General features: G+C 41.3%; 1 protein-coding gene across 1 annotated transcript in view; it reads left to right on the top strand.

Annotated features, from left to right (window-relative positions):
• Positions 1 to 26013, top strand: part of myo15aa (myosin XVAa) — a 144575-nt gene that overhangs the window by 100933 nt on the left and 17629 nt on the right. The window contains exons 40-50 of the mRNA XM_034295162.1: positions 901 to 976; positions 1294 to 1462; positions 2005 to 2104; positions 7199 to 7319; positions 7442 to 7557; positions 8807 to 8942; positions 9099 to 9214; positions 19546 to 19664; positions 21781 to 21922; positions 22275 to 22386; positions 25908 to 25982. Coding sequence (XP_034151053.1) covers positions 901 to 976; positions 1294 to 1462; positions 2005 to 2104; positions 7199 to 7319; positions 7442 to 7557; positions 8807 to 8942; positions 9099 to 9214; positions 19546 to 19664; positions 21781 to 21922; positions 22275 to 22386; positions 25908 to 25982 — 1282 coding nt within the window. The remainder of the gene's footprint in view (positions 1 to 900; positions 977 to 1293; positions 1463 to 2004; positions 2105 to 7198; positions 7320 to 7441; positions 7558 to 8806; positions 8943 to 9098; positions 9215 to 19545; positions 19665 to 21780; positions 21923 to 22274; positions 22387 to 25907; positions 25983 to 26013) is intronic.

Here is a 26013-nt window from a genome sequence, read left to right as displayed (position 1 = left end):
CAGAATCCATCCATCCAGCGTAAAATGTCCACAGTCAGTGATGGTTTGGGGTGCCATGTCATCTGCTGGTGTTGGTCCACTGTGTTTTCTGAGGTCCAAGGTCAACTCAGCCATCTACCAGGAAGTTTTAGAGCAATTCATGCTTCCTGCTGCTGACCAACTTTATGGAGATGCAGATTTCATTTTCCAACAGGACTTGGCACCTGCACACAGTCCCAAAGCTACCAGTACCTGGTTTAAGGACCATGGTATCCCTGTTCTTAATTGGCCAGCAAACTCGCCTGACCTTAACCCTATAGAAAATCTATGGGGTATTGTGAAGAGGAAGATGCGATACACCAGACCCAACAATGAAGAAGAGCTGAAGGCCGCTATCAGAGCAACCTGGGCTCTCATAAGACCTGAGCAGTGCCACAGACTGATCGACTCCATGCCACGCCGCATTGCTGCAGTAATTCAGGCAAAAGGAGCCCCAATTAAGTACTGAGTGCTGTACATGCTCATACTTTTCATGCTCATACTTTTCAGTTGGCCAACATTTCTAAAAATATTTTTTTTTTATTGGTCTTAAGTAATATTCTAATTTTCTGAGATACTTAATTTGGGATTTTCATTAGTTGTCAGTTATAATCATCACAATTAAAATAAATAAACATTTGAAATAATGAATGAATATAATATACAAGTTTCACTTTTTGAATGGAATTACTGAAATAAATCAACTTTTTGATGATATTCAAATTATATGACCAGCACCTGTATAATGAGTTTATTCAGGCATAACCTGAGAGGATAATATTATAATGAGAATTTGATAGACAGATCATGGTTGGATAATATTTGATGATGCCCCAGAATGCATCACTGTTTTCCCTCATCTTTCTCCATCTCTCCTTACAGACAGGAAATGTTCCAGAGAGTCCCTACCAGACCAGCCAATCCCAAGCCCAGAACAGACTCTCTCCCAGGAAAACCAGTAGGACAAACACACACACACAAATATATTTTAGGAACCATTCTTCTCGTGGGAATGTGTTATTGCCTATCAAAATTAAAATGTCCCTAATAAAACTTTCCCCTTACACTTCTAACACTATGCCTGACCCCTAAACATAATACTAAACCACAGTTCTAACATCTATACTAAACCTAACCCCTAAACCTAATACTATACCAAACCCCAATTATAACTTGTACCCTAAACCTAACCCCTAAGCCAGAAATTGCCATTTTCCTCATACCTTACTTGCAGTCCCCACCAGGTTACTAAAATGTTTTGTTTTTTTATCTCAGGTCTTCTGCGGGCCCCCCCACCTGGTGACATGGTGCAGTCCAGGCCCCCCCCTCCAGAAGAAGTGGTCCAGTCCAATGTTTCAAACCCTTCCCACAACATTAAGGACATCATAAAGCAGTATCAGCCCCCCTCTCACCCTGCACCCAGCCAGCCTGCACACACACACAGGTACACGCACTTAACACACACAGGTACTTAACACACACACCAGTACTTAACACACACAGGTACTTAACACACACACCTGTACTTAACACACACAGGTACTTAACACACACACCAGTACTTAACACACACAGGTACTTAACACACACAGGTACACGCACTTAACACACACACCAGTACTTAACACACACACCAGTACTTAACACACACACCAGTACTTAACACACACACAGGTACTTAACACACACAGGTACTTAACACACGCACTAATACTTAACAGAGGCTGTTTAATGTAAATGTTTCAGTAGGTTCAAACTGATGGTCTGGAGATGTTTAATCTGAATGTCTCAGTCTGTTTAAGCATTTCTGTGTCTGTTTAATCTGAAGGTCTCAGTCTGTTTAATCTGAAGATCTAAATCTGTTAAATCTGAAGGTCTCAGTCTGTTAAATATGAAGGCCTGTTTAATTTGATGGTGTCAGTCTGTGATGGCAGTCTCTGAGCAGGGCTGTGATGTTACTGTGTTTTTGTATTTCTGTATGTGAAGCAGAGGGGATGGGAAGATGTTTTTAAAGAAGCCGGACCCTCATGATGAAGCTATGGAGATCCTCAAAGACCAAATGTCAAACCCACCACCATCACCACAGGTACCATCCAACAAACACACACGTGTTTTACTACACATGTACCACCTACATTTCTTACTATATACTATACACGTAAAAACATCTAACACACACTTGTGTTACTGTACTTTTAAAATGTAAAATTATAGTTTACTTAACTAACCCTTACCCCTGACTATAAATCTATCCTAAACTTCATTTTTAACCCTCAATATTAACCCCAAGCCCTGACTATAAACCCACCCTAAACTTCATCTGTAACGCTCAATATTAACCATAACCCCTGACTATAAACCCACCCTAAACTTCATCTCTAACACTCAATATTAACCCTAAGCCCTGACTATAAACCCACCCTAAACTTCATCTATAACGCTCAATATTAACCATAACCCCTGACTATAAACCCACCCTAAACTTCTTCTCTAACACTCAATTTTAACCCTAAGCCCTGACTATAAACCCACCCTAAACTTCATCTATAACGCTCAATATTAACCATAACCCCTGACTATAAACCCACCCTAAACTTCATCTCTAACACTCAATATTAACCCTAAGCCATGACTATAAACCCACCCTAAACTTCATCTATAACGCTCAATATTAACCATAACCCCTGACTATAAACCCACCCTAAACTTCATCTATAACGCTCAATATTAACCATAACCCCTGACTATAAACCCACCCTAAACTTCATCTCTAACACTCAATATTAACCCTAACCCCTGACTATAAACGCACCCTAAACTTAATCTCTAACACTCAATATTAACCATAACCCCTGACTATAAACCCACCCTAAACTTCATCTATAACGCTCAATATTAACCATAACCCCTGACTATAAACCCACCCTAAACTTCATCTCTAACACTCAATATTAACCCTAAGCAATGACTATAAAACGAACCCTAAGCCTAATACTTCATGTATAACGCTCAAAACGAATACTAAACCTTAACTACAATCATAACATATACTAATACTAGCCCTAAATCTAAACCTTAACTCCAACTCTAACACACACAATTAATACTAACCAAATCTAAACCTTAAGTTCAACCATAACACACAATACTACAACACTGGTTCCAAAAAAGTTGGGACACTGTAAAATGTAATGAAAAACAGAAGGCAATAATTATTTATCCCTATATTCATTAGAAAATAGTACAAAGACAACATATCAAATGTTGAAACTGAGAAATGTTATTGTTTTTGTCACAAGGGTGTGTGTGGAACTTTTGAAGGAGTCAAACGCAGGGAGGCGGTTAACATCTCTGTCTATTAATTCTTCAGAAAATCAAGCGCACAAGCGCAACAACAAGCGTGCAAGGCTTCTTGTACAACACCAGACATAGAACAATACCTCACAAAGATGCCCAGAAACACAGGAACTAATATAGGCAACCTAATGGTGTGTGCAATAACAAGACATGACAGTGCCGTGGGAGGAGGAGCGGCGTGGCTAGAAGGCCGGTGATGACACACGCCGAACACCACGTCTCCCATGTGGGTCCTCGTTACAGGTTTTGAAAAATATATATGCCAGCTTTGAATTTGATGCCAACAACACATTTAAAAAAGCTGGGACAGGGGCAACAAAAAACTGGAAAAGTTGTGTGATGCTAAAACTAAACCTGGTGGAATATCACACTACTAATTAGGGTAACTGGCAACAGGTCAGTAACATGATTGGGTGTTAAAAGATCATTCCAGAAAGGATGGGTCTGTCAGAAACAAAGATGGGGAGGTATTCACCACTCTGTGAATGACTGCACAGGAAAGTAGTGCAACCATTTAAGAATAACGTTTCTCAACGTGAAATTGCAAAGGGTTTTGGGATCTCATCTGCAGTACATAAAATCATTAAAAGAGTCTGAGAATCCTGCGAAATCTCTGTATGCAAGGGACAAGGATGAAGAGTCTGGGTGCTAAACTGTCTTGAAATCCAGCCCTGTCCACCCATTTGAAAACATTTGGTAAATTATGAAATTAATAATATGCCCCCAAACTGCTGAGCAACTGAAATCCTATATCAGGCAAGAATGGGAATTTTACCTTCAGAACTACAGCAACTGGTCTCCTCAGTTCCCAAACGCTGTGTGGATTGATAAAAAAAAGAAGAGATACATTTTAGCAAGCAAGCAAGTTCATTAATAAAGCACGATTCATACATAGAAGCAATTCAATGTGCTTTAATAAAAATACCAAATCAATGCAATTAAAACAGTCAGATTGTTACAGTTCTCTATCTCAGCTGTTTCCAGGGGGACTGCATAAACCTCAACACCCCAGTACCTTTCTAGCTCAGCTGTCTCCAGGGGGACTGCATTAACTTCAACACCCCAGTATCTCTCTAGCTCAGCTGTTTCCAGGGGGACTGCATAAACCTCAACACCCCAGTACCTTTCTAGCTCAGCTGTCTCCAGGGGGACTGCATTAACTTCAACACCCCAGTATCTCTCTAGCTCAGCTGTCTCCAGGGGGACTGCATAAACTTCAACACCCCGGTATCTCAATCCTCACATTCCAATGCTAGGATGAACCCGTCAGTCCTTTTGTGAGATAATCATTGCATCAATGTCTTACTTGGCTCTCTCCAGGGGCATATTTAGGCCATGTCTGTACATGCATTTTATTAATCCTCAATGAATTACAGTTACCATAACTGTTTACTGAACCACCCTGGTATCTCAATCCTCACACTCCAGCACTTGGGTAAACTCATCAGTCCTTTTGTTAGATAAAACCCAGCATCGATGTCTAAACAGCAGCACAAGAACTTGCATTATCCGTCCAGAAGATTGTTACATTTACACAAATATATAGCAAAATAAAAAATATATAGTGATAAAAACATAGGAAACTATAAAACCTGTAAGACTAAACAGTGTGGTTAAGTTGAAGTGAGTTTAAGAGCTCAGTCATAGGCATGTGAGAAGAGAAGTGTTTTTAACCTGGATTAAAAAAGTTTATACATTTGGTGCACATCTAAGATCTTCTGGTAGTTTATTCCAGTTGTGTACAGCATAACTGCTAAACGAAGCTTCTCCATATTTAGTTTGGACTCTGGGCTCTACTAGCTGACCTGTGTTCATGGATCTAAGAGCCCTGCTCGGTTTATATTCTTCAAACATATCAGAAATGTATTCAGGGCCTAAACAATTCAGAGATTTATTAACTAAAAGCACCACTTTCAAATCTATTCTGTAACTGACTGGAAGCCAATGCAAATATTTAAGAACCGGAGTGATGTGCTCGGTTCTCTTGGTCCTGGTTAACATTCTAGCAGCAGCATTCTGAATGAGCTGCAGCTGTTTTACAGTCTTTTTGGGGAGTCCAGTTAAGAGGCCATTACAGTAGTCAACCCTACTAAAATCATGGATGAGCTTCTATTGGTCTTTTTGGGACACCAGGCCCTTAATTCTTGCTATATTTCCAAGATGGCAGAATGCTATTTGGGTGACTGCTTTGATAGGACTGTTAAATGTGAGGTCTGAGTCTATCAGAACACCAAGATTAAGTACTTGATCCCTGGTTTTAAGGGCCCGAGAATCCAGCTCTTTACTAATAGTTGTTAGTTCAATCAACTCACAAAACTGCTGAATTGATTGAAGACAACCGTCTCAATGATCTTGGCTATAAAAGGTATATTTGATAGAGGTCTATGGTTGTTCATTATAGATGCATCCAGTGTTCTCTTTTTTAATAAAGGCTTAATGGCAGCTGTTTTTAGAGACGTTGGGAAAATGCCTGATTGCAGAGACCTATTAATTATTTGCTGTAGGTCCATTGTTAAAAAAGGTCTGATGGCAGTGTGTCGAGACAGCAAGTGGAAGCTTTAAGATGTCGAACTGTTTCTTCTAGGGATTTTTGATCAATTGTATTAAAATGCCATCAGATAACCATGTTGTCTTGGTGGTCGTGGTGACGGTACAGAGTCCTTGTTAGACTGTGTAGTTCTGATGTTCCGTCTAATACTTATAATTTTTTCACTATAGAATCACACATATTCATTACATTTCACAGTGGACATGAGTTCTGATGCTATCTGCTTTACTGGGTTTGTAAGCTTGTCGACCATGACAAATAGAGTGGGGGTATTGTTGATATTCTTGTTGATCATTCCCGATAAATGTTGCTGTCTGGCCCTGTGTAACTCATTGTTGAAGCTACCAAGGTTTTGTTTATAGATTTCATAGTGGATTGGAAGTTTAGTTTTCCTCCACTTACGCTCCGTTTTCCTACATTCTCTTTTCAGTGTTCTTACCATCATGGTGGTTCTCCATGGTGTTTTCTGTTTGCTCATAGTTTTCTTTACCTTTACCGGTGCAACACGATCCATGACATTCAATATTTTGGCATTAATATTATCCAGGAGTACATCAACTGACTCAGCACTTATCTTTGGAGAGATAGCTATGGCTTCCATAAACTGAGCATTGGTACTCTCATTAATGTACCTTTTCTTAACAGAAACAGAGTTTACTGGAACTCTGTTCCATTAAAAAAAGACACAGAAATGATCAGACAGGGCCAAGTCTTTAACCATGATAGAAGAAATATCCAGACCTTTAGAGATAACCAGATCTAGAATGTGGCCTTGAGTATGTGTGCGCTCTTTTACATGTTGAGTGAGATCAAAAGTGTCAAGTAGTGCAAAAAGTTATTTGACATTATTGTCTGTACTATTATCTATGTGCATGTTAAAATTCCCTGTAATAATAAACAAGTTATAATCAACTAATATAACACAGTAGTTCAGCAAACCCATCAATAAAATTTGTATGATTAAAAACAAACTTTTGGAGGTACCCTTCAATGTAAAACAGAGGTATTCCAAATAAATAAAATTATCTAGTGTATTTTCTTTGCACCAGAATTTATTTTTGAATAGGGCAGCCACTCCTCATTTCCTAAAATTTTTTACGCAGCTTTTCAACATTTTTGGAAACAGGGTTGAAACACTTCCAACCTCTAATAACTACAAAACATAAAATGGAGGTTTTGTGAGCCCAGGCCAGTTCCTCACTATGCCAGATTTTTCCTGGGTTACTTTTCTTTTGAGGCATGACCCCTCTATCTCTCTCTCTCTCTGTTCCTCAGAAGAAGTCTCATAAGGTGCCTCAGAAGCCAAAGGAGGACCTGGGTTCAAAAGTCACAAAGACAAGCAAACCCCACCCACTTGACCCAGCTGCCTCCCACAGTAACCCCACCCCCCCAACAGGTCAGGGAACCAACTACTACAAGTAACTAAACTACTCTTCAAAACAACTGAAAAACCTGACTAACAAAATGTAATTGTTCTCCCTTGTGCATGTGTACGTATGTTTGTATTTGTGTGTGTAGTGTCCAGAGAGTTGCCAGTAGAAGATGCAGCCATCCAGACCCAGCTCCACAGACGTAGCAGCGAGGAACACTATACCTACACCAACGTGCCTTGGAAGATCTACCTCAGGAAGGAGGTATATACACATACACCTACACCAACATGTTCTGGAAAATCTACCTCAGGAAGGAGGTATATACACATACACCTACACCAACATGTTCTGGAAAATCTACCTCAGGAAGGAGGTATATACACATACACCTACACTAACATGTTCTGGAAAATGTACCTCAGGAAGGAGGTATATACACATACACCTACACTAACATGTTCTGGAAAATGTACCTCAGGAAGGAGGTATATACACATACACCTACACCAACATGTTCTGGAAAATCTACCTCAGGAAGGAGGTATATACACATACACCTACACTAACATGCTCTAGAAAATCTACCTCAGGAAGGAGGTATATACACATACACCTACACTAACATGTTCTGGAAAATGTACCTCAGGAAGGAGGTATATACACATACACCTACACCAACTTGTCTTGGAAGATCCACCTCAGGAAGGAGGTACAGTGAAGGAAACAATTATATGATCCCCTGCTGATTTTGTAAGTTTGCCCACTGATAAAGAAATGATCAGTCTATAATTTTAATGGTAGGTTTATTTGAATAGTGTTATACATTGATTTGAATTTTAATGAGTGAAATAAGTATTTGATCCCCTCTCTATCAGAAAGATCACTAAGCAGCTTGATGAGAAGGTTACAGCAGTTGTTGCGATTATTCGCAAATGGACAAACACAAAAGAACTGTCAATCTCCCTCGGTCTGGGGCTCCATGCAAGATCTCACCTCGTGGAGTTGCAACGATCATGAGAACGGTGAGGAATCAGCCCAGAACTACATGGGAGGATCTTGTCAATGATCTCAAGGCAGCTGGGACCATAGTCACCAAGAAAACAATTGGTAACACACCACATCATGAAGGACTGAAATCCTGCAGCACCCGCAAGGTCCCCCTGCTCAAGAAAGCACATGTACAGGCCGTCTGAAGTTTGCCAATGAACATCTGAATGATTCAGAGGAGAACTGGGTGAAAGCGTTGTGGTCAGATGAGACCAAAGAAGAAGCACATTAAGGTCCTGGAGTCCCGCCTCCATTTGGAACCCCGCCTCGCAGTATTGTTATTGGCTAAAATTAAACAATGACAAAAATGTTTCTTAGTAAGATCCTCCCACAAGGCCTATGTGAATTGAAGGTGTTCTATGCTCATGTCTGCTGTGCGCAAAACCTGGGGACAAGGTTACATTTTCTATGTTGTCTGTATTCTATGTTCTAGGTTTTAAATGTTCTGTGTTCTGTGTTCTAGGTGTTCTATCCTAAAGACAACTTCAACACTCCTCTGCTGTTGGATTTACTATTCAGACAGATCGTCCATGACACCTTCTCAGAGGTCAGCCTCCGCATCAGTCAGGAGGAGAGGACAGTCATGAAGGCTCTTTTTGGTACGAAATAAATAAATGAACACAAAACACCACAAAACACTCAAAGAAAACATAAAAGACCACAAAGAAATAATAAACAACATGTCGAAAAAACTAAACACAGTACTTCAACGCAACCACAAAATATGACATCATCACTTGCTGTGTGTCTTACAGCTGAGCATCAGGTGGACCAGAGTGGAGCCACACAGGATGATAGCGTGAAAAAGGAAGTTGTGATGACAGCCAGAGACTCCTGGGAAATATATTTCTCACGACTCTTTCCAGCCTCTGTGAGTGTGTGGAAATACAGTACCTGTCAAATGATTGGAAACACTTGGTCATTCAAGAGTATTTCTTTACTTTCACTATTTCCAGATTGTAGAATAATAGTGAAGATGTGATCAGGAACACAGGTGAGGACAATAACAACAAACAGGTGTCTGTAATTAAATAAGGACATTGATCAGGAACACAGGTGAGGACAATAACAACAAACAGGTGTCTGTAATTAAATAGGGACAGTGATCAGGAACACAGGTGAGGACAATAACAACAAACAGGTGTCTGTAATTAAATAGGGACAGTGATCAGGAACACAGGTGAGGACAATAACAACAAACAGGTGTCTGTAATTAAATAGGGACAGTGATCAGGAACACAGGTGAGGACAATAACAACAAACAGGTGTCTGGTATTAGAGTTAGTGATCAGGGTAGTGTTGAATATGTGTGTGTGTGTGTTACAGGGTAGTGTTGAATATGTGTGTGTGTGTGTGTTACAGGGTAGTGTTGAATATGTGTGTGTGTGTGTGTTACAGGGTAGTGTTGAATATGTGTGTGTGTGTGTGTGTGTGTGTGTGTGTGTTACAGGGGTAGTGTTGAATATGTGTGTGTGTGTGTGTGTTACAGGGGTAGTGTTGAATATGTGTGTGTGTTACAGGGTAGTGTTGAATATGTGTGTGTGTGTGTTACAGGGGTAGTGTTGAATATGTGTGTGTGTGTGTGTGTTACAGGGGTAGTGTTGAATATGTGTGTGTGTGTGTTACAGGGTAGTGTTGAATATGTGTGTGTGTTACAGGGTAGTGTTGAATATGTGTGTGTGTGTGTTACAGGGTAGTGTTGAATATGTGTGTGTGTGTGTTACAGGGTAGTGTTGAATATGTGTGTGTGTGTGTGTTACAGGGTAGTGTTGAATATGTGTGTGTGTGTGTGTTACAGGGTAGTGTTGAATATGTATGTGTGTGTGTGTGTGTGTGTGTGTGTGTTACAGGGGTAGTGTTGAATATGTGTGTGTGTGTGTGTGTTACAGGGGTAGTGTTGAATATGTGTGTGTGTTACAGGGTAGTGTTGAATATGTGTGTGTGTGTGTTACAGGGGTAGTGTTGAATATGTGTGTGTGTGTGTGTGTTACAGGGGTAGTGTTGAATATGTGTGTGTGTGTGTTACAGGGTAGTGTTGAATATGTGTGTGTGTGTTACAGGGTAGTGTTGAATATGTGTGTGTGTGTGTTGCAGGGTAGTGTTGAATATGTGTGTGCGTTACAGGGGTAGTGTTGAATATGTGTGTGTGTGTTACAGGGTAGTGTTGAATATGTGTGTGTGTGTGTTACAGGGTAGTGTTGAATATGTGTTTGTGTGTTACAGGGTAGTGTTTAATATGTATGTGTGTGTGTGTTACAGGGTAGTGTTTAATATGTATGTGTGTGTGTTACAGGGTAGTGTTGAATATGTGTGTGTGTGTGTTGCAGGGGTAGTGTTGAATATGTATGTGTGTGTGTTACAGGGTAGTGTTGAATATGTGTGTGTGTGTGTTACAGGGTAGTGTTGAATATGTGTGTGTGTGTGTGTTGCAGGGGTAGTGTTGAATATGTATGTGTGTGTGTTACAGGGTAGTGTTGAATATGTATGTGTGTGTGTTACAGGGTAGTGTTTAATATGTGTGTGTGTGTGTTACAGGGGTAGTGTTGAATATGTATGTGTGTGTGTTACAGGGGTAGTGTTGAATATGTATGTGTGTGTGTTACAGGGTAGTGTTTAATATGTATGTGTGTGTGTTACAGGGTAGTGTTGAATATGTATGTGTGTGTGTTACAGGGTAGTGTTGAATATGTATGTGTGTGTGTGTTACAGGGTAGTGTTTAATATGTATGTGTGTGTGTGTTACAGGGTAGTGTTTAATATGTATGTGTGTGTGTTGCAGGGTAGTGTTGAATATGTGTGTGTGTGTGTGTTACAGGGTAGTGTTTAATATGTATGTGTGTGTGTGTTACAGGGGTAGTGTTGAATATGTATGTGTGTGTGTTGCAGGGTAGTGTTGAATATGTGTGTGTGTGTGTGTTACAGGGTAGTGTTGAATATGTGTGTGTGTGTGTTACAGGGTAGTGTTGAATATGTATGTGTGTGTGTTACAGGGTAGTGTTGAATATGTGTGTGTGTGTTACAGGGTAGTGTTGAATATGTGTGTCTGTGTGTTACAGGGGTAGTGTTGAATATGTGTGTGTGTGTGTTACAGGGGTAGTGTTGAATATGTGTGTGTGTGTGTTACAGGGTAGTGTTGAATATGTATGTGTGTGTGTGTGTGTGTGTGTGTGTTACAGGGGTAGTGTTGAATATGTGTGTGTGTGTGTGTTACAGGGGTAGTGTTGAATATGTGTGTGTGTTACAGGGTAGTGTTGAATATGTGTGTGTGTGTGTTACAGGGGTAGTGTTGAATATGTGTGTGTGTGTGTGTGTTACAGGGGTAGTGTTGAATATGTGTGTGTGTGTGTTACAGGGTAGTGTTGAATATGTGTGTGTGTGTTACAGGGTAGTGTTGAATATGTGTGTGTGTGTGTTGCAGGGTAGTGTTGAATATGTGTGTGCGTTACAGGGGTAGTGTTGAATATGTGTGTGTGTGTTACAGGGTAGTGTTGAATATGTGTGTGTGTGTGTTACAGGGTAGTGTTGAATATGTGTTTGTGTGTTACAGGGTAGTGTTTAATATGTATGTGTGTGTGTGTTACAGGGTAGTGTTTAATATGTATGTGTGTGTGTTACAGGGTAGTGTTGAATATGTGTGTGTGTGTGTTGCAGGGGTAGTGTTGAATATGTATGTGTGTGTGTGTTACAGGGTAGTGTTGAATATGTGTGTGTGTGTGTTACAGGGTAGTGTTGAATATGTGTGTGTGTGTGTGTTGCAGGGGTAGTGTTGAATATGTATGTGTGTGTGTTACAGGGTAGTGTTGAATATGTATGTGTGTGTGTTACAGGGTAGTGTTTAATATGTGTGTGTGTGTGTTACAGGGGTAGTGTTGAATATGTATGTGTGTGTGTTACAGGGGTAGTGTTGAATATGTATGTGTGTGTGTTACAGGGTAGTGTTTAATATGTATGTGTGTGTGTTACAGGGTAGTGTTGAATATGTATGTGTGTGTGTTACAGGGTAGTGTTGAATATGTATGTGTGTGTGTGTTACAGGGGTTGTGTTTAATATGTTGTGTGTGTGTGTTACAGGGTAGTGTTGAATATGTGTGTGTGTGTGTTACAGGGTAGTGTTGAATATGTGTGTGTGTGTGTGTTACAGGGTAGTGTTGAATATGTGTGTGTGTGTGTTACAGGGGTAGTGTTGAATATGTATGTGTGTGTGTTGCAGGGTAGTGTTGAATATGTGTGTGTGTGTGTGTTACAGGGTAGTGTTGAATATGTATGTGTGTGTGTTACAGGGTAGTGTTGAATATGTGTGTGTGTGTTACAGGGTAGTGTTGAATATGTGTGTGTGTGTGTTACAGGGGTAGTGTTGAATATGTGTGTGTGTGTGTTACAGGGGTAGTGTTGATATGTGTGTGTGTGTGTTACAGGGTAGTGTTGAATATGTGTGTGTGTGTGTTACAGGGTAGTGTTGAATATGTGTGTGTGTGTGTTACAGGGTAGTGTTGAATATGTGTGTGTGTGTGTTACAGGGGTAGTGTTGAATATGTGTGTGTGTGTGTTACAGGGTAGTGTTGAATATGTGTGTGTGTGTGTTACAGGGTAGTGTTGAATATGTGTGTGTGTGTGTTACAGGGTAGTGTTGAATATGTGTGTGTGTGTGTTACAGGGGTAGTGTTGAATATGTATGTGTGTGTGTTGCAGGGTAGTGTTGAATATGTGTGTGTGTGTGTGTTACAGGGTAGTGTTGAATATGTATGTGTGTGTGTTACAGGGTAGTGTTGAATATGTGTGTGTGTGTTACAGGGTAGTGTTGAATATGTGTGTCTGTGTGTTACAGGGGTAGTGTTGAATATGTGTGTGTGTGTGTTACAGGGGTAGTGTTGAATATGTGTGTGTGTGTGTTACAGGGTAGTGTTGAATATGTGTGTGTGTGTGTTACAGGGTAGTGTTGAATATGTGTGTGTGTGTGTTACAGGGGTAGTGTTGAATATGTGTGTGTGTGTGTTACAGGGTAGTGTTGAATATGTGTGTGTGTGTGTTACAGGGGTAGTGTTGAATATGTGTGTGTGTGTGTTACAGGGGTAGTGTTGAATATGTGTGTGTGTGTGTTACAGGGTAGTGTTGAATATGTGTGTGTGTGTGTTACAGGGTAGTGTTGAATATGTGTGTGTGTGTGTTACAGGGGTAGTGTTGAATATGTGTGTGTGTGTGTTACAGGGGTAGTGTTGAATATGTGTGTGTGTTACAGGGTAGTGTTGAATATGTGTGTGTGTGTGTTACAGGGTAGTGTTGAATATGTGTGTGTGTGTTACAGGGTAGTGTTGAATATGTGTGTGTGTGTGTGTTACAGGGTAGTGTTGAATATGTGTGTGTGTGTGTTACAGGGTAGTGTTGAATATGTGTGTGTGTTACAGGGTAGTGTTGAATATGTGTGTGTGTGTGTGTTACAGGGTAGTGTTGAATATGTGTGTGTGTGTTACAGGGTAGTGTTGAATATGTGTGTGTGTGTGTGTTACAGGGTAGTGTTGAATATGTGTGTGTGTGTGTTACAGGGTAGTGTTGAATATGTGTGTGTGTGTGTTACAGGGGTAGTGTTGAATATGTGTGTGTGTGTGTTACAGGGGTAGTGTTGAATATGTGTGTGTGTGTGTTACAGGGGTAGTGTTGAATATGTGTGTGTGTGTGTTACAGGGTAGTGTTGAATATGTGTGTGTGTGTGTTACAGGGGTAGTGTTGAATATGTGTGTGTGTGTGTTACAGGGTAGTGTTGAATATGTGTGTGTGTGTGTTACAGGGGTAGTGTTGAATATGTGTGTGTGTGTGTTACAGGGGTAGTGTTGAATATGTGTGTGTGTGTGTTACAGGGTAGTGTTGAATATGTGTGTGTGTGTGTTACAGGGTAGTGTTGAATATGTGTGTGTGTGTGTTACAGGGGTAGTGTTGAATATGTATGTGTGTGTGTTGCAGGGTAGTGTTGAATATGTGTGTGTGTGTGTGTTACAGGGTAGTGTTGAATATGTATGTGTGTGTGTTACAGGGTAGTGTTGAATATGTGTGTGTGTGTGTTACAGGGTAGTGTTGAATATGTGTGTCTGTGTGTTACAGGGGTAGTGTTGAATATGTGTGTGTGTGTGTTACAGGGGTAGTGTTGAATATGTGTGTGTGTGTGTTACAGGGTAGTGTTGAATATGTGTGTGTGTGTGTTACAGGGTAGTGTTGAATATGTGTGTGTGTGTGTTACAGGGGTAGTGTTGAATATGTGTGTGTGTGTGTTACAGGGTAGTGTTGAATATGTGTGTGTGTGTGTTACAGGGTAGTGTTGAATATGTGTGTGTGTGTGTTACAGGGGTAGTGTTGAATATGTGTGTGTGTGTGTTACAGGGTAGTGTTGAATATGTGTGTGTGTGTGTTACAGGGGTAGTGTTGAATATGTGTGTGTGTGTGTTACAGGGGTAGTGTTGAATATGTGTGTGTGTGTGTTACAGGGGTAGTGTTGAATATGTGTGTGTGTTACAGGGTAGTGTTGAATATGTGTGTGTGTGTGTTACAGGGTAGTGTTGAATATGTGTGTGTGTGTGTGTTACAGGGTAGTGTTGAATATGTGTGTGTGTGTGTGTTACAGGGTAGTGTTGAATATGTGTGTGTGTGTGTTACAGGGTAGTGTTGAATATGTGTGTGTGTGTTACAGGGTAGTGTTGAATATGTGTGTGTGTGTGTGTTACAGGGTAGTGTTGAATATGTGTGTGTGTTACAGGGTAGTGTTGAATATGTGTGTGTGTGTGTGTTACAGGGTAGTGTTGAATATGTGTGTGTGTGTGTTACAGGGTAGTGTTGAATATGTGTGTGTGTGTGTTACAGGGTAGTGTTGAATATGTGTGTGTGTGTGTTACAGGGGTAGTGTTGAATATGTGTGTGTGTGTGTTACAGGGGTAGTGTTGAATATGTGTGTGTGTGTGTTACAGGGGTAGTGTTGAATATGTGTGTGTGTGTGTTACAGGGGTAGTGTTGAATATGTGTGTGTGTGTGTTACAGGGTAGTGTTGAATATGTGTGTGTGTGTGTTACAGGGGTAGTGTTGAATATGTGTGTGTGTGTGTTACAGGGTAGTGTTGAATATGTGTGTGTGTGTGTTACAGGGTAGTGTTGAATATGTGTGTGTGTGTGTTACAGGGTAGTGTTGAATATGTGTGTGTGTGTGTTACAGGGGTAGTGTTGAATATGTATGTGTGTGTGTTGCAGGGTAGTGTTGAATATGTGTGTGTGTGTGTGTTACAGGGTAGTGTTGAATATGTATGTGTGTGTGTTACAGGGTAGTGTTGAATATGTGTGTGTGTGTTACAGGGTAGTGTTGAATATGTGTGTCTGTGTGTTACAGGGGTAGTGTTGAATATGTGTGTGTGTGTGTTACAGGGTAGTGTTGAATATGTGTGTGTGTGTGTTACAGGGTAGTGTTGAATATGTGTGTGTGTGTGTTACAGGGTAGTGTTGAATATGTGTGTGTGTGTGTTACAGGGGTAGTGTTGAATATGTGTGTGTGTGTGTTACAGGGTAGTGTTGAATATGTGTGTGTGTGTGTTACAGGGTAGTGTTGAATATGTGTGTGTGTGTGTTACAGGGGTAGTGTTGAATATGTGTGTGTGTGTGTTACAGGGTAGTGTTGAATATGTGTGTGTGTGTGTTACAGGGTAGTGTTGAATATGTGTGTGTGTGTGTTACAGGGGTAGTGTTGAATATGTGTGTGTGTGTGTTACAGGGGTAGTGTTGAATATGTGTGTGTGTTACAGGGTAGTGTTGAATATGTGTGTGTGTGTGTTACAGGGTAGTGTTGAATATGTGTGTGTGTTACAGGGTAGTGTTGAATATGTGTGTGTGTGTGTGTTACAGGGTAGTGTTGAATATGTGTGTGTGTGTGTTACAGGGTAGTGTTGAATATGTGTGTGTGTGTTACAGGGTAGTGTTGAATATGTGTGTGTGTGTGTGTTACAGGGTAGTGTTGAATATGTGTGTGTGTTACAGGGTAGTGTTGAATATGTGTGTGTGTGTGTTACAGGGTAGTGTTGAATATGTGTGTGTGTGTGTTACAGGGTAGTGTTGAATATGTGTGTGTGTGTGTTACAGGGTAGTGTTGAATATGTGTGTGTGTGTGTTACAGGGGTAGTGTTGAATATGTGTGTGTGTGTTACAGGGTAGTGTTGAATATGTGTGTGTGTGTGTTACAGGGGTAGTGTTGAATAGTGTGTGTGTGTGTTACAGGGTAGTGTTGAATATGTGTGTGTGTGTGTTACAGGGTAGTGTTGAATATGTGTGTGTGTGTGTTACAGGGTAGTGTTGAATATGTGTGTGTGTGTGTTACAGGGTAGTGTTGAATATGTGTGTGTGTGTGTTACAGGGTAGTGTTGAATATGTGTGTGTGTGTTACAGGGTAGTGTTGAATATGTGTGTGTGTGTGTTACAGGGTAGTGTTGAATATGTGTGTGTGTGTTACAGGGTAGTGTTGAATATGTGTGTGTGTGTGTGTTACAGGGTAGTGTTGAATATGTGTGTGTGTTACAGGGGTAGTGTTGAATATGTGTGTGTGTGTGTGTTACAGGGTAGTGTTGAATATGTGTGTGTGTGTGTTACAGGGTAGTGTTGAATATGTGTGTGTGTGTGTTACAGGGTAGTGTTGAATATGTGTGTGTGTGTGTTACAGGGTAGTGTTGAATATGTGTGTGTGTGTGTTACAGGGTAGTGTTGAATATGTGTGTGTGTGTGTTACAGGGGTAGTGTTGAATATGTGTGTGTGTGTGTTACAGGGGTAGTGTTGAATATGTGTGTGTGTTACAGGGTAGTGTTGAATATGTGTGTGTGTGTGTTACAGGGTAGTGTTGAATATGTGTGTGTGTGTGTTACAGGGGTAGTGTTGAATATGTGTGTGTGTTACAGGGGTAGTGTTGAATATGTGTGTGTGTTACAGGGTAGTGTTGAATATGTGTGTGTGTGTGTTACAGGGTAGTGTTGAATATGTGTGTGTGTTACAGGGTAGTGTTGAATATGTGTGTGTGTGTGTGTTACAGGGTAGTGTTGAATATGTGTGTGTGTTACAGGGTAGTGTTGAATATGTGTGTGTGTGTGTGTTACAGGGTAGTGTTGAATATGTGTGTGTGTGTGTTACAGGGTAGTGTTGAATATGTGTGTGTGTGTGTTACAGGGTAGTGTTGAATATGTGTGTGTGTGTGTGTTACAGGGGTAGTGTTGAATATGTGTGTGTGTGTGTTACAGGGGTAGTGTTGAATATGTGTGTGTGTGTGTTACAGGGTAGTGTTGAATATGTGTGTGTGTGTGTTACAGGGTAGTGTTGAATATGTGTGTGTGTGTGTTACAGGGGTAGTGTTGAATATGTGTGTGTGTGTGTTACAGGGGTAGTGTTGAATATGTGTGTGTGTTACAGGGTAGTGTTGAATATGTGTGTGTGTGTGTTACAGGGTAGTGTTGAATATGTGTGTGTGTTACAGGGTAGTGTTGAATATGTGTGTGTGTGTGTTACAGGGTAGTGTTGAATATGTGTGTGTGTTACAGGGTAGTGTTGAATATGTGTGTGTGTGTGTGTTACAGGGTAGTGTTGAATATGTGTGTGTGTGTGTTACAGGGGTAGTGTTGAATATGTGTGTGTGTTACAGGGTAGTGTTGAATATGTGTGTGTGTGTGTTACAGGGTAGTGTTGAATATGTGTGTGTGTTACAGGGTAGTGTTGAATATGTGTGTGTGTGTGTGTTACAGGGTAGTGTTGAATATGTGTGTGTGTTACAGGGTAGTGTTGAATATGTGTGTGTGTGTGTGTTACAGGGTAGTGTTGAATATGTGTGTGTGTGTGTTACAGGGTAGTGTTGAATATGTGTGTGTGTGTGTTACAGGGTAGTGTTGAATATGTGTGTGTGTGTGTTACAGGGGTAGTGTTGAATATGTGTGTGTGTGTGTTACAGGGTAGTGTTGAATATGTGTGTGTGTGTGTTACAGGGGTAGTGTTGAATATGTGTGTGTGTGTGTTACAGGGGTAGTGTTGAATATGTGTGTGTGTGTGTTACAGGGTAGTGTTGAATATGTGTGTGTGTGTGTTACAGGGTAGTGTTGAATATGTGTGTGTGTGTGTTACAGGGGTAGTGTTGAATATGTGTGTGTGTGTGTTACAGGGGTAGTGTTGAATATGTGTGTGTGTTACAGGGTAGTGTTGAATATGTGTGTGTGTGTGTGTGTTACAGGGTAGTGTTGAATATGTGTGTGTGTTACAGGGTAGTGTTGAATATGTGTGTGTGTGTGTGTTACAGGGTAGTGTTGAATATGTGTGTGTGTTACAGGGTAGTGTTGAATATGTGTGTGTGTGTGTGTTACAGGGTAGTGTTGAATATGTGTGTGTGTGTGTTACAGGGTAGTGTTGAATATGTGTGTGTGTGTGTTACAGGGTAGTGTTGAATATGTGTGTGTGTGTGTTACAGGGGTAGTGTTGAATATGTGTGTGTGTGTGTTACAGGGGTAGTGTTGAATATGTGTGTGTGTGTGTTACAGGGTAGTGTTGAATATGTGTGTGTGTGTGTTACAGGGTAGTGTTGAATATGTGTGTGTGTGTGTTACAGGGGTAGTGTTGAATATGTGTGTGTGTGTGTTACAGGGGTAGTGTTGAATATGTGTGTGTGTTACAGGGTAGTGTTGAATATGTGTGTGTGTGTGTTACAGGGTAGTGTTGAATATGTGTGTGTGTTACAGGGTAGTGTTGAATATGTGTGTGTGTGTGTGTTACAGGGTAGTGTTGAATATGTGTGTGTGTTACAGGGTAGTGTTGAATATGTGTGTGTGTGTGTGTTACAGGGTAGTGTTGAATATGTGTGTGTGTGTGTTACAGGGTAGTGTTGAATATGTGTGTGTGTGTGTTACAGGGTAGTGTTGAATATGTGTGTGTGTGTGTTACAGGGGTAGTGTTGAATATGTGTGTGTGTGTGTTACAGGGTAGTGTTGAATATGTGTGTGTGTGTGTTACAGGGGTAGTGTTGAATATGTGTGTGTGTTACAGGGGTAGTGTTGAATATGTGTGTGTGTGTGTTACAGGGTAGTGTTGAATATGTGTGTGTGTGTGTTACAGGGTAGTGTTGAATATGTGTGTGTGTGTGTTACAGGGTAGTGTTGAATATGTGTGTGTGTGTGTTACAGGGTAGTGTTGAATATGTGTGTGTGTGTGTTACAGGGTAGCGTGGGAACAGGGGTACAGGTTTTGTCGGTTTCACATCAAGGCATCAAGCTGCTGAAGACGGTGAGGAGCAGCACTGCAGCCCCAGACTACTTCAGAGTACTAAGACCCTACAGGTACCCGACACACAGAACACACTCATACACACACAACACACACTCATACACACACAACACACACTCATACACACACAACACACACTCATACACACACAACACACACTCATATACACACAACACACACTCATACACACACAGAACACACTCATACACACACAACACACACTCATACACACACAACACACACTCATACACACACAACACACACTCATACACACACAACACACACTCATACACACACAACACACACTCATACACACACAACACACACTCATACACACACAGAACACACTCATACACACACAACACACACTCATACACACACAACACACACTCATACACACACAGAACACACTCATACACACACAGAACACACTCATACACACACAACACACACTCATACACACACAACACACACTCATACACACACAACACACACTCATACACACACAACACACACTCATACACACACAACACACACTCATACACACACAGAACACACTCATACACACACAACACACACTCATACACACACAACACACACTCATACACACACAGAACACACTCATACACACACAGAACACACTCATACACACACAACACACACTCATACACACACAACACACACTCATACACACACAAAACACACTCATACACACACAGAACATACTCACATAAACGCACAGAACACACTCATACGCACACAGAACACACTCATACACACACAACATACACTCATACACACACAAAACACACTCATACACACACAGAACATACTCACATAAACGCACAGAACACACTCATACACACACAGAACACACTCATACACACACAACACACACTCATACACACACAACACACTCATACACACACAGAACACACTCACATAAACGCTCAGAACACACTCATATGCACATAACAGAACATACTAGGGATGGTACCCATATGTGAGGCTGACCGCAACCACCAGCTTGGGCCTGAAGGCCTTCCGGACCGGGATGTGAACTGGGGGCCGCGGTCAGATATGATGCCCTCCGGAAGTCCATGCAGCTGGAAAACTGGCTGGAACAGCACCTCAATGAACTGTGCAGAGGAGAGGATGGGTAGTGGAAGGAAACCGGTCCACTAGCACGGCGATGGTGGTAGGTCAGTTAGGAAGTCCGCTGAGATGTGGGACCAGGGTTGTGAGGTACTGTAAGGGGGTGGAGCTTGGCCACAGAAGCCTTCCGTGGCGCCCTCGACTGTGTGCACACGTTCCAGGACGGGACGTAGTGACGCACAGTCCGTCCCATACCAGGACCCCGGTACTTCTCCCGGAGCACCTCCCAGGTCTGGGTGATGCCTAGTTGTCCGGTGGCAGCTGCAGTGTGCCCAGGTCACCAGGCGGCCCCGCACTCACCTGGGCATGTAGGTCTTCCCCAGGGGTCCTGTCTCCCTACTCGTCGGATGTCTATTTCAATGTCCCGGGAAACGATGCAGGAAGTGGGCACGATGAGCATGTCCTTCAGCAGATGAACCGGCGATAGAAGTTGGCAAACCCGATGAAGCGCTGTAGTTCCTTGACGGTCTTCGTGACTGACCTCCTCCACCTTCAGTTCCTCAATGTTGACGCCCTCTGGAGCAAGACGATATCCCAGGAAGGGCCTTTCTTGTAGAGCTGGTGGTGAGCAGACGTTGAGGACAGCACGGATGTGGGCCACGTGTTCCGTGTGTGTCGGGGAGTAGACCAGGATATCGTCGATGTACACCACCACGTACCTCCCCAGCATATCGGGGAACAACTTGTCGAGGAAGGATTGGCCCGACACCGAGCTGAAGGCATCCGGAAGTCCAGTTTGGTGAAGAGACGCGCCCCCCTCAGCTGCTCAATGGCCTAAGGCACGAGAGGCATGGGTTACCTGTGCTTGATGATACTGTTGTTCAGGCCTGGGTAGTCTACACACGGCCAAAGACTCCTGTCTCTTTTCTTACAAAGAAGAAGCTGACATACACAGACATACAGCACATATAAACAAACACACACAATATGCCAAGGCCCACAAACAAACAAACTGAAATGTGGTATTTCACATCATCTCACAACACGTTTGACTTCCTTGCTCTGTTGCCTTAGCTATGCAGACATCCTGTTCGTGACCATCCCATCTAAGAACATGTTGGAGTTCAACTTAACCAATGAGAAGCTGATCCTGTTCTCTGCCAAGGCCCCACAGGTCAAACACCTGGTGGACTTATTTCTGACCGAACTGAAGAAGGTGAGTGCATTTAGATGGGCACACTGTTGGTAGTTTTGACTAAGGGAGAGACAAGAGAGAGTGGGGGACAGATATAGGGTTAGAAGTGTTAGAGGGTTTGGCAGTTAGAGGCTATGGATTGAGACAGGTTAGAAATGAGTTTAAGAGAGAGACAATCTAAAAGCTGAGGCAGTGTTTGAAGTTGAAACAAGTAAGGCGGTCAGACAGGTTAGAAAGTGACACAGTTCAGAAAAATAATGGGGAAATACTGTAGATTTTGGATAAAAAAACTACACCCAGCTAAACCTTAAAAAGACCTTTATGTTTGGTAATAACTGTCAGGCTGATAGATTTGGACTACATGTGTGTGCAGGACTCAGAGTATGTTGTAGCTGTTAGGAACTGCATCACAGAGGACAGAAGTCTTCTGAGCTTCCATAAAGGAGACATCATAAGGAAACACACCATGGAAGGACTGGAGAACGGTGAGATGCACACACACATGACACACATGACACACATGACACACATGACACACATGACACACATGACACACATGACACACATGACACACATGACTAATCTAGACTTCTTCACTACTTCAGGATGTCTTTCCATCGCAGTAAAAATCCATGTGGGCCTTGGCACTCCAATGCTGATCACAAGACTTAATGCAATTTAATGTGCAACAAAACCACTGCAACTTACTCATAATGCCATTGCCCATCTGGGGTTCAATAATTAACAAACACTACTACTACTACTACTAAAATGAGTTATGCAGGGCTAGACAGCAACATTTATCGGGAATGATCAACAAGAATATCAACAATACCCCCACTCTATCTGTCATGGTCGACAAGCTTACAAACCCAGTAAAGCAGACAGCATCAGAACTCATGTCCACCGTGAAATGTAATGAATTTGCGTGTTTCTTTAGTGATAAAACTATAAGTATTAGACGGAACATCAGAACTACACAGTCTAACAAGGACTCTGTACCGTCACCATGACCACCAAGACATAACTGGGTTATTATGTCGCATTATAATACAATTGATCAAGAATCCCTAGAAGAAACAGTTCGACATCTTAAAGCTGCTACATGTTGTCTTGACACACTGCTATCAGACTTTTTAAAAACTTTTTAACTCTATAACAATTGACCTGCAGCAAATAGTTTATAGCTCTCTGCAATCAGGCATTTTCCCAACGTCTCTAAAAACAGCTGCCATTAAGCCCCTGTTAAAAAAGAGAACACTGGATGCATCTATAATGAACAACTATAGACCTCTATCAAATCTCCCTTTTATAGCCAAGATCATTGAGACGGTTGTCTTCAATCAACTCAGCGAATTTGTGACCTCAGGCAGTCTCTTAGACAAAATTTCAGTCAGGCTTCCGACCTCACCACAGTACTGAAACGGACCTGATTAACATTTTAAATGACATACGGCTGAATACTAATTCAGATAAAATAACAGTTCTGGTTCTATTAGATCTCAGTGCAGCATTTGACACTGTAGATCATAGAACAATTGGGTAGGACTCTCCGGGACAGAAAATCTTAGACATGCATCCAACGTATTAATTTTTAAATCCAGGTTATAAACACTTCTCTTTTCACGTGCCTATGACTGAGCACTTAAACTTAACCACACTATTCTATGTTTTATTATTATGCTGTATTTTATATTTCTCTTCTTGATTTCTTTGGTTATTAAATGTATATTTTGCTATATTTTACCAATCAAAAATGCAAGTTCTGGTGCTATCAGAGGAATAACCTCTGTGTAAATGTTTTAATTCCATTGCATTTTGTATTTTTATTTTCACTGTAAAGCACATTGAATTGCTTCTATGTATGAATTGTGCTATATAAATAAACTTGCTTGCTTGCTTGCTACTACTACTACAACAACCACCACTACAGGCACTACTACTACTACCACCACCACTACTGCTACCACTACCGTGACTACAACCACTACTACTACTACTATCACCACAACCACTACTACTACTACCACCACCACTACTGCTACCACTACAGTGACTACAACCACTACTACTACTACTATCACTACAACCACTACTAATACTACCACCACTACTACTACCACTACCACCACTACTACTACCGCTACTGCTACTACTACAACCACTACCATGACTTCAACCACTACTACTACTACTACTACTATCACTACAACCACTACTAATACTACCACCACTACTACTACCACTACCACCACTACTACTACTACAACCACTACCATGACTTCAACCACTACTACTACTACTACTACTATCACTACAACCTCTACTAATACTACTACCACTACTACTACCATCACTTCTACGACCACCACTATTAATAATTTTGTGTGGTGTATGTCAGTTCTATAACCTGTTGTGTTGTGTGGTGTATGTCAGTTCAATAACCTGTTGTGTTGTGTGGTGTATGTCAGTTCAATAACCTGTTGTGTTGTGTGGTGTATGTCAGTTCAATAACCTGTTGTGTTGTGTGGTGTATGTCAGTTCAATAACCTGTTGTGTTGTGTGGTGTATGTCAGTTCAATAACCTGTTGTGTTGTGTGGTGTAGGTCAGTTCAATAACCTGTTGTGTTGTGTGGTGTATGTCAGTTCAATAACCTGTTGTGTTGTGTGGTGTATGTCAGTTCAATAACCTGTTGTGTTGTGTGGTGTATGTCAGTTCAATAACCTGTTGTGTTGTGTGGTGTATGTCAGTTCAATAACCTGTTGTGTTGTGTGGTGTATGTCAGTTCAATAACCTGTTGTGTTGTGTGGTGTATGTCAGTTCAATAACCTGTTGTGTTGTGTGGTGTAGGTCAGTTCAATAACCTGTTGTGTTGTGTGGTGTATGTCAGTTCAATAACCTGTTGTGTTGTGTGGTGTATGTCAGTTCAATAACCTGTTGTGTTGTGTGGTGTATGTCAGTTCAATAACCTGTTGTGTTGTGTGGTGTAGGTCAGTTCAATAACCTGTTGTGTTGTGTGGTGTATGTCAGTTCTATAACCTGTTGTGTTGTGTGGTGTAGGTCAGTTCAATAACCTGTTGTGTTGTGTGGTGTATGTCAGTTCAATAACCTGTTGTGTTTTGTGGTGTATGTCAGTTCTATAACCTATTGTGTTGTGTGGTGTATGTCAGTTCTATAACCTATTGTGTTGTGTGGGGTATGTCAGTTCTATAACCTGTTGTGTTGTGTGGTGTATGTCAGTTCTATAACCTGTTGTGTTGTGTAGTGTATGTCAGTTCTATAACCTGTTATTTTGTGTGGTGTATGTCAGTTCTATAACCTGTTGTGTTGTGTGGTGTATGTCAGTTCTATAACCTGTTGTGTTGTGTGGTGTATGTCAGTTCTATAACCTGTTTTGTTTTGTGGTGTATGTCAGTTCTATAACCTGTTTTGTTTTGTGGTGTATGTCAGTTCAATAACCTGTTTTGTTTTGTGGTGTATGTCAGTTCTATAACCTATTGTGTTGTGTGGTGTATGTCAGTTCTATAACCTATTGTGTTGTGTGGGGTATGTCAGTTCTATAACCTGTTTTGTTTTGTGGTGTATGTCAGTTCTATAACCTATTGTGTTGTGTGGTGTATGTCAGTTCTATAACCTGTTGTGTTGTGTGGTGTATGTCAGTTCTATAACCTGTTGTGCTGTGTGGTGTATGTCAGTTCTATAACCTGTAGTGTTGTGTGGTGTATGTCAGTTCTATAACCTGTTGTGTTGTGTGGTGTATGTCAGTTCTATAACCTGTTGTGTTGTGTGGTGTATGTCAGTTCAATAACCTATTGTGTTGTGTGGTGTATGTCAGTTCTATAACCTGTTATGTTGTGTGGTGTATGTCAGTTCTATAACCTGTTGTGTTGTGTGGTGTATGTCAGTTCTATAACCTGTTGTGTTGTGTGGTGTATGTCAGTTCTATAACCTGTTGTGTTGTGTGGTGTATGTCAGTTCTATAACCTGTTGTGTTGTGTGGTGTAGGTCAGTGTTACGGCTGCATTGTCAGGAAGAAGGTGATCCTGCTGGAGGAGCTGAAGAGAGATGCCTCTGACTATGGTGGGTTGAAACCTCTGTGTTCTCTTCGAAG

This window comes from Esox lucius, chromosome 11 (genome assembly GCF_011004845.1).
Source record: "Esox lucius isolate fEsoLuc1 chromosome 11, fEsoLuc1.pri, whole genome shotgun sequence".
Classification (NCBI taxonomy): domain Eukaryota; kingdom Metazoa; phylum Chordata; class Actinopteri; order Esociformes; family Esocidae; genus Esox; species Esox lucius.
This window is presented reverse-complemented; position numbering and strand designations above follow the sequence as displayed.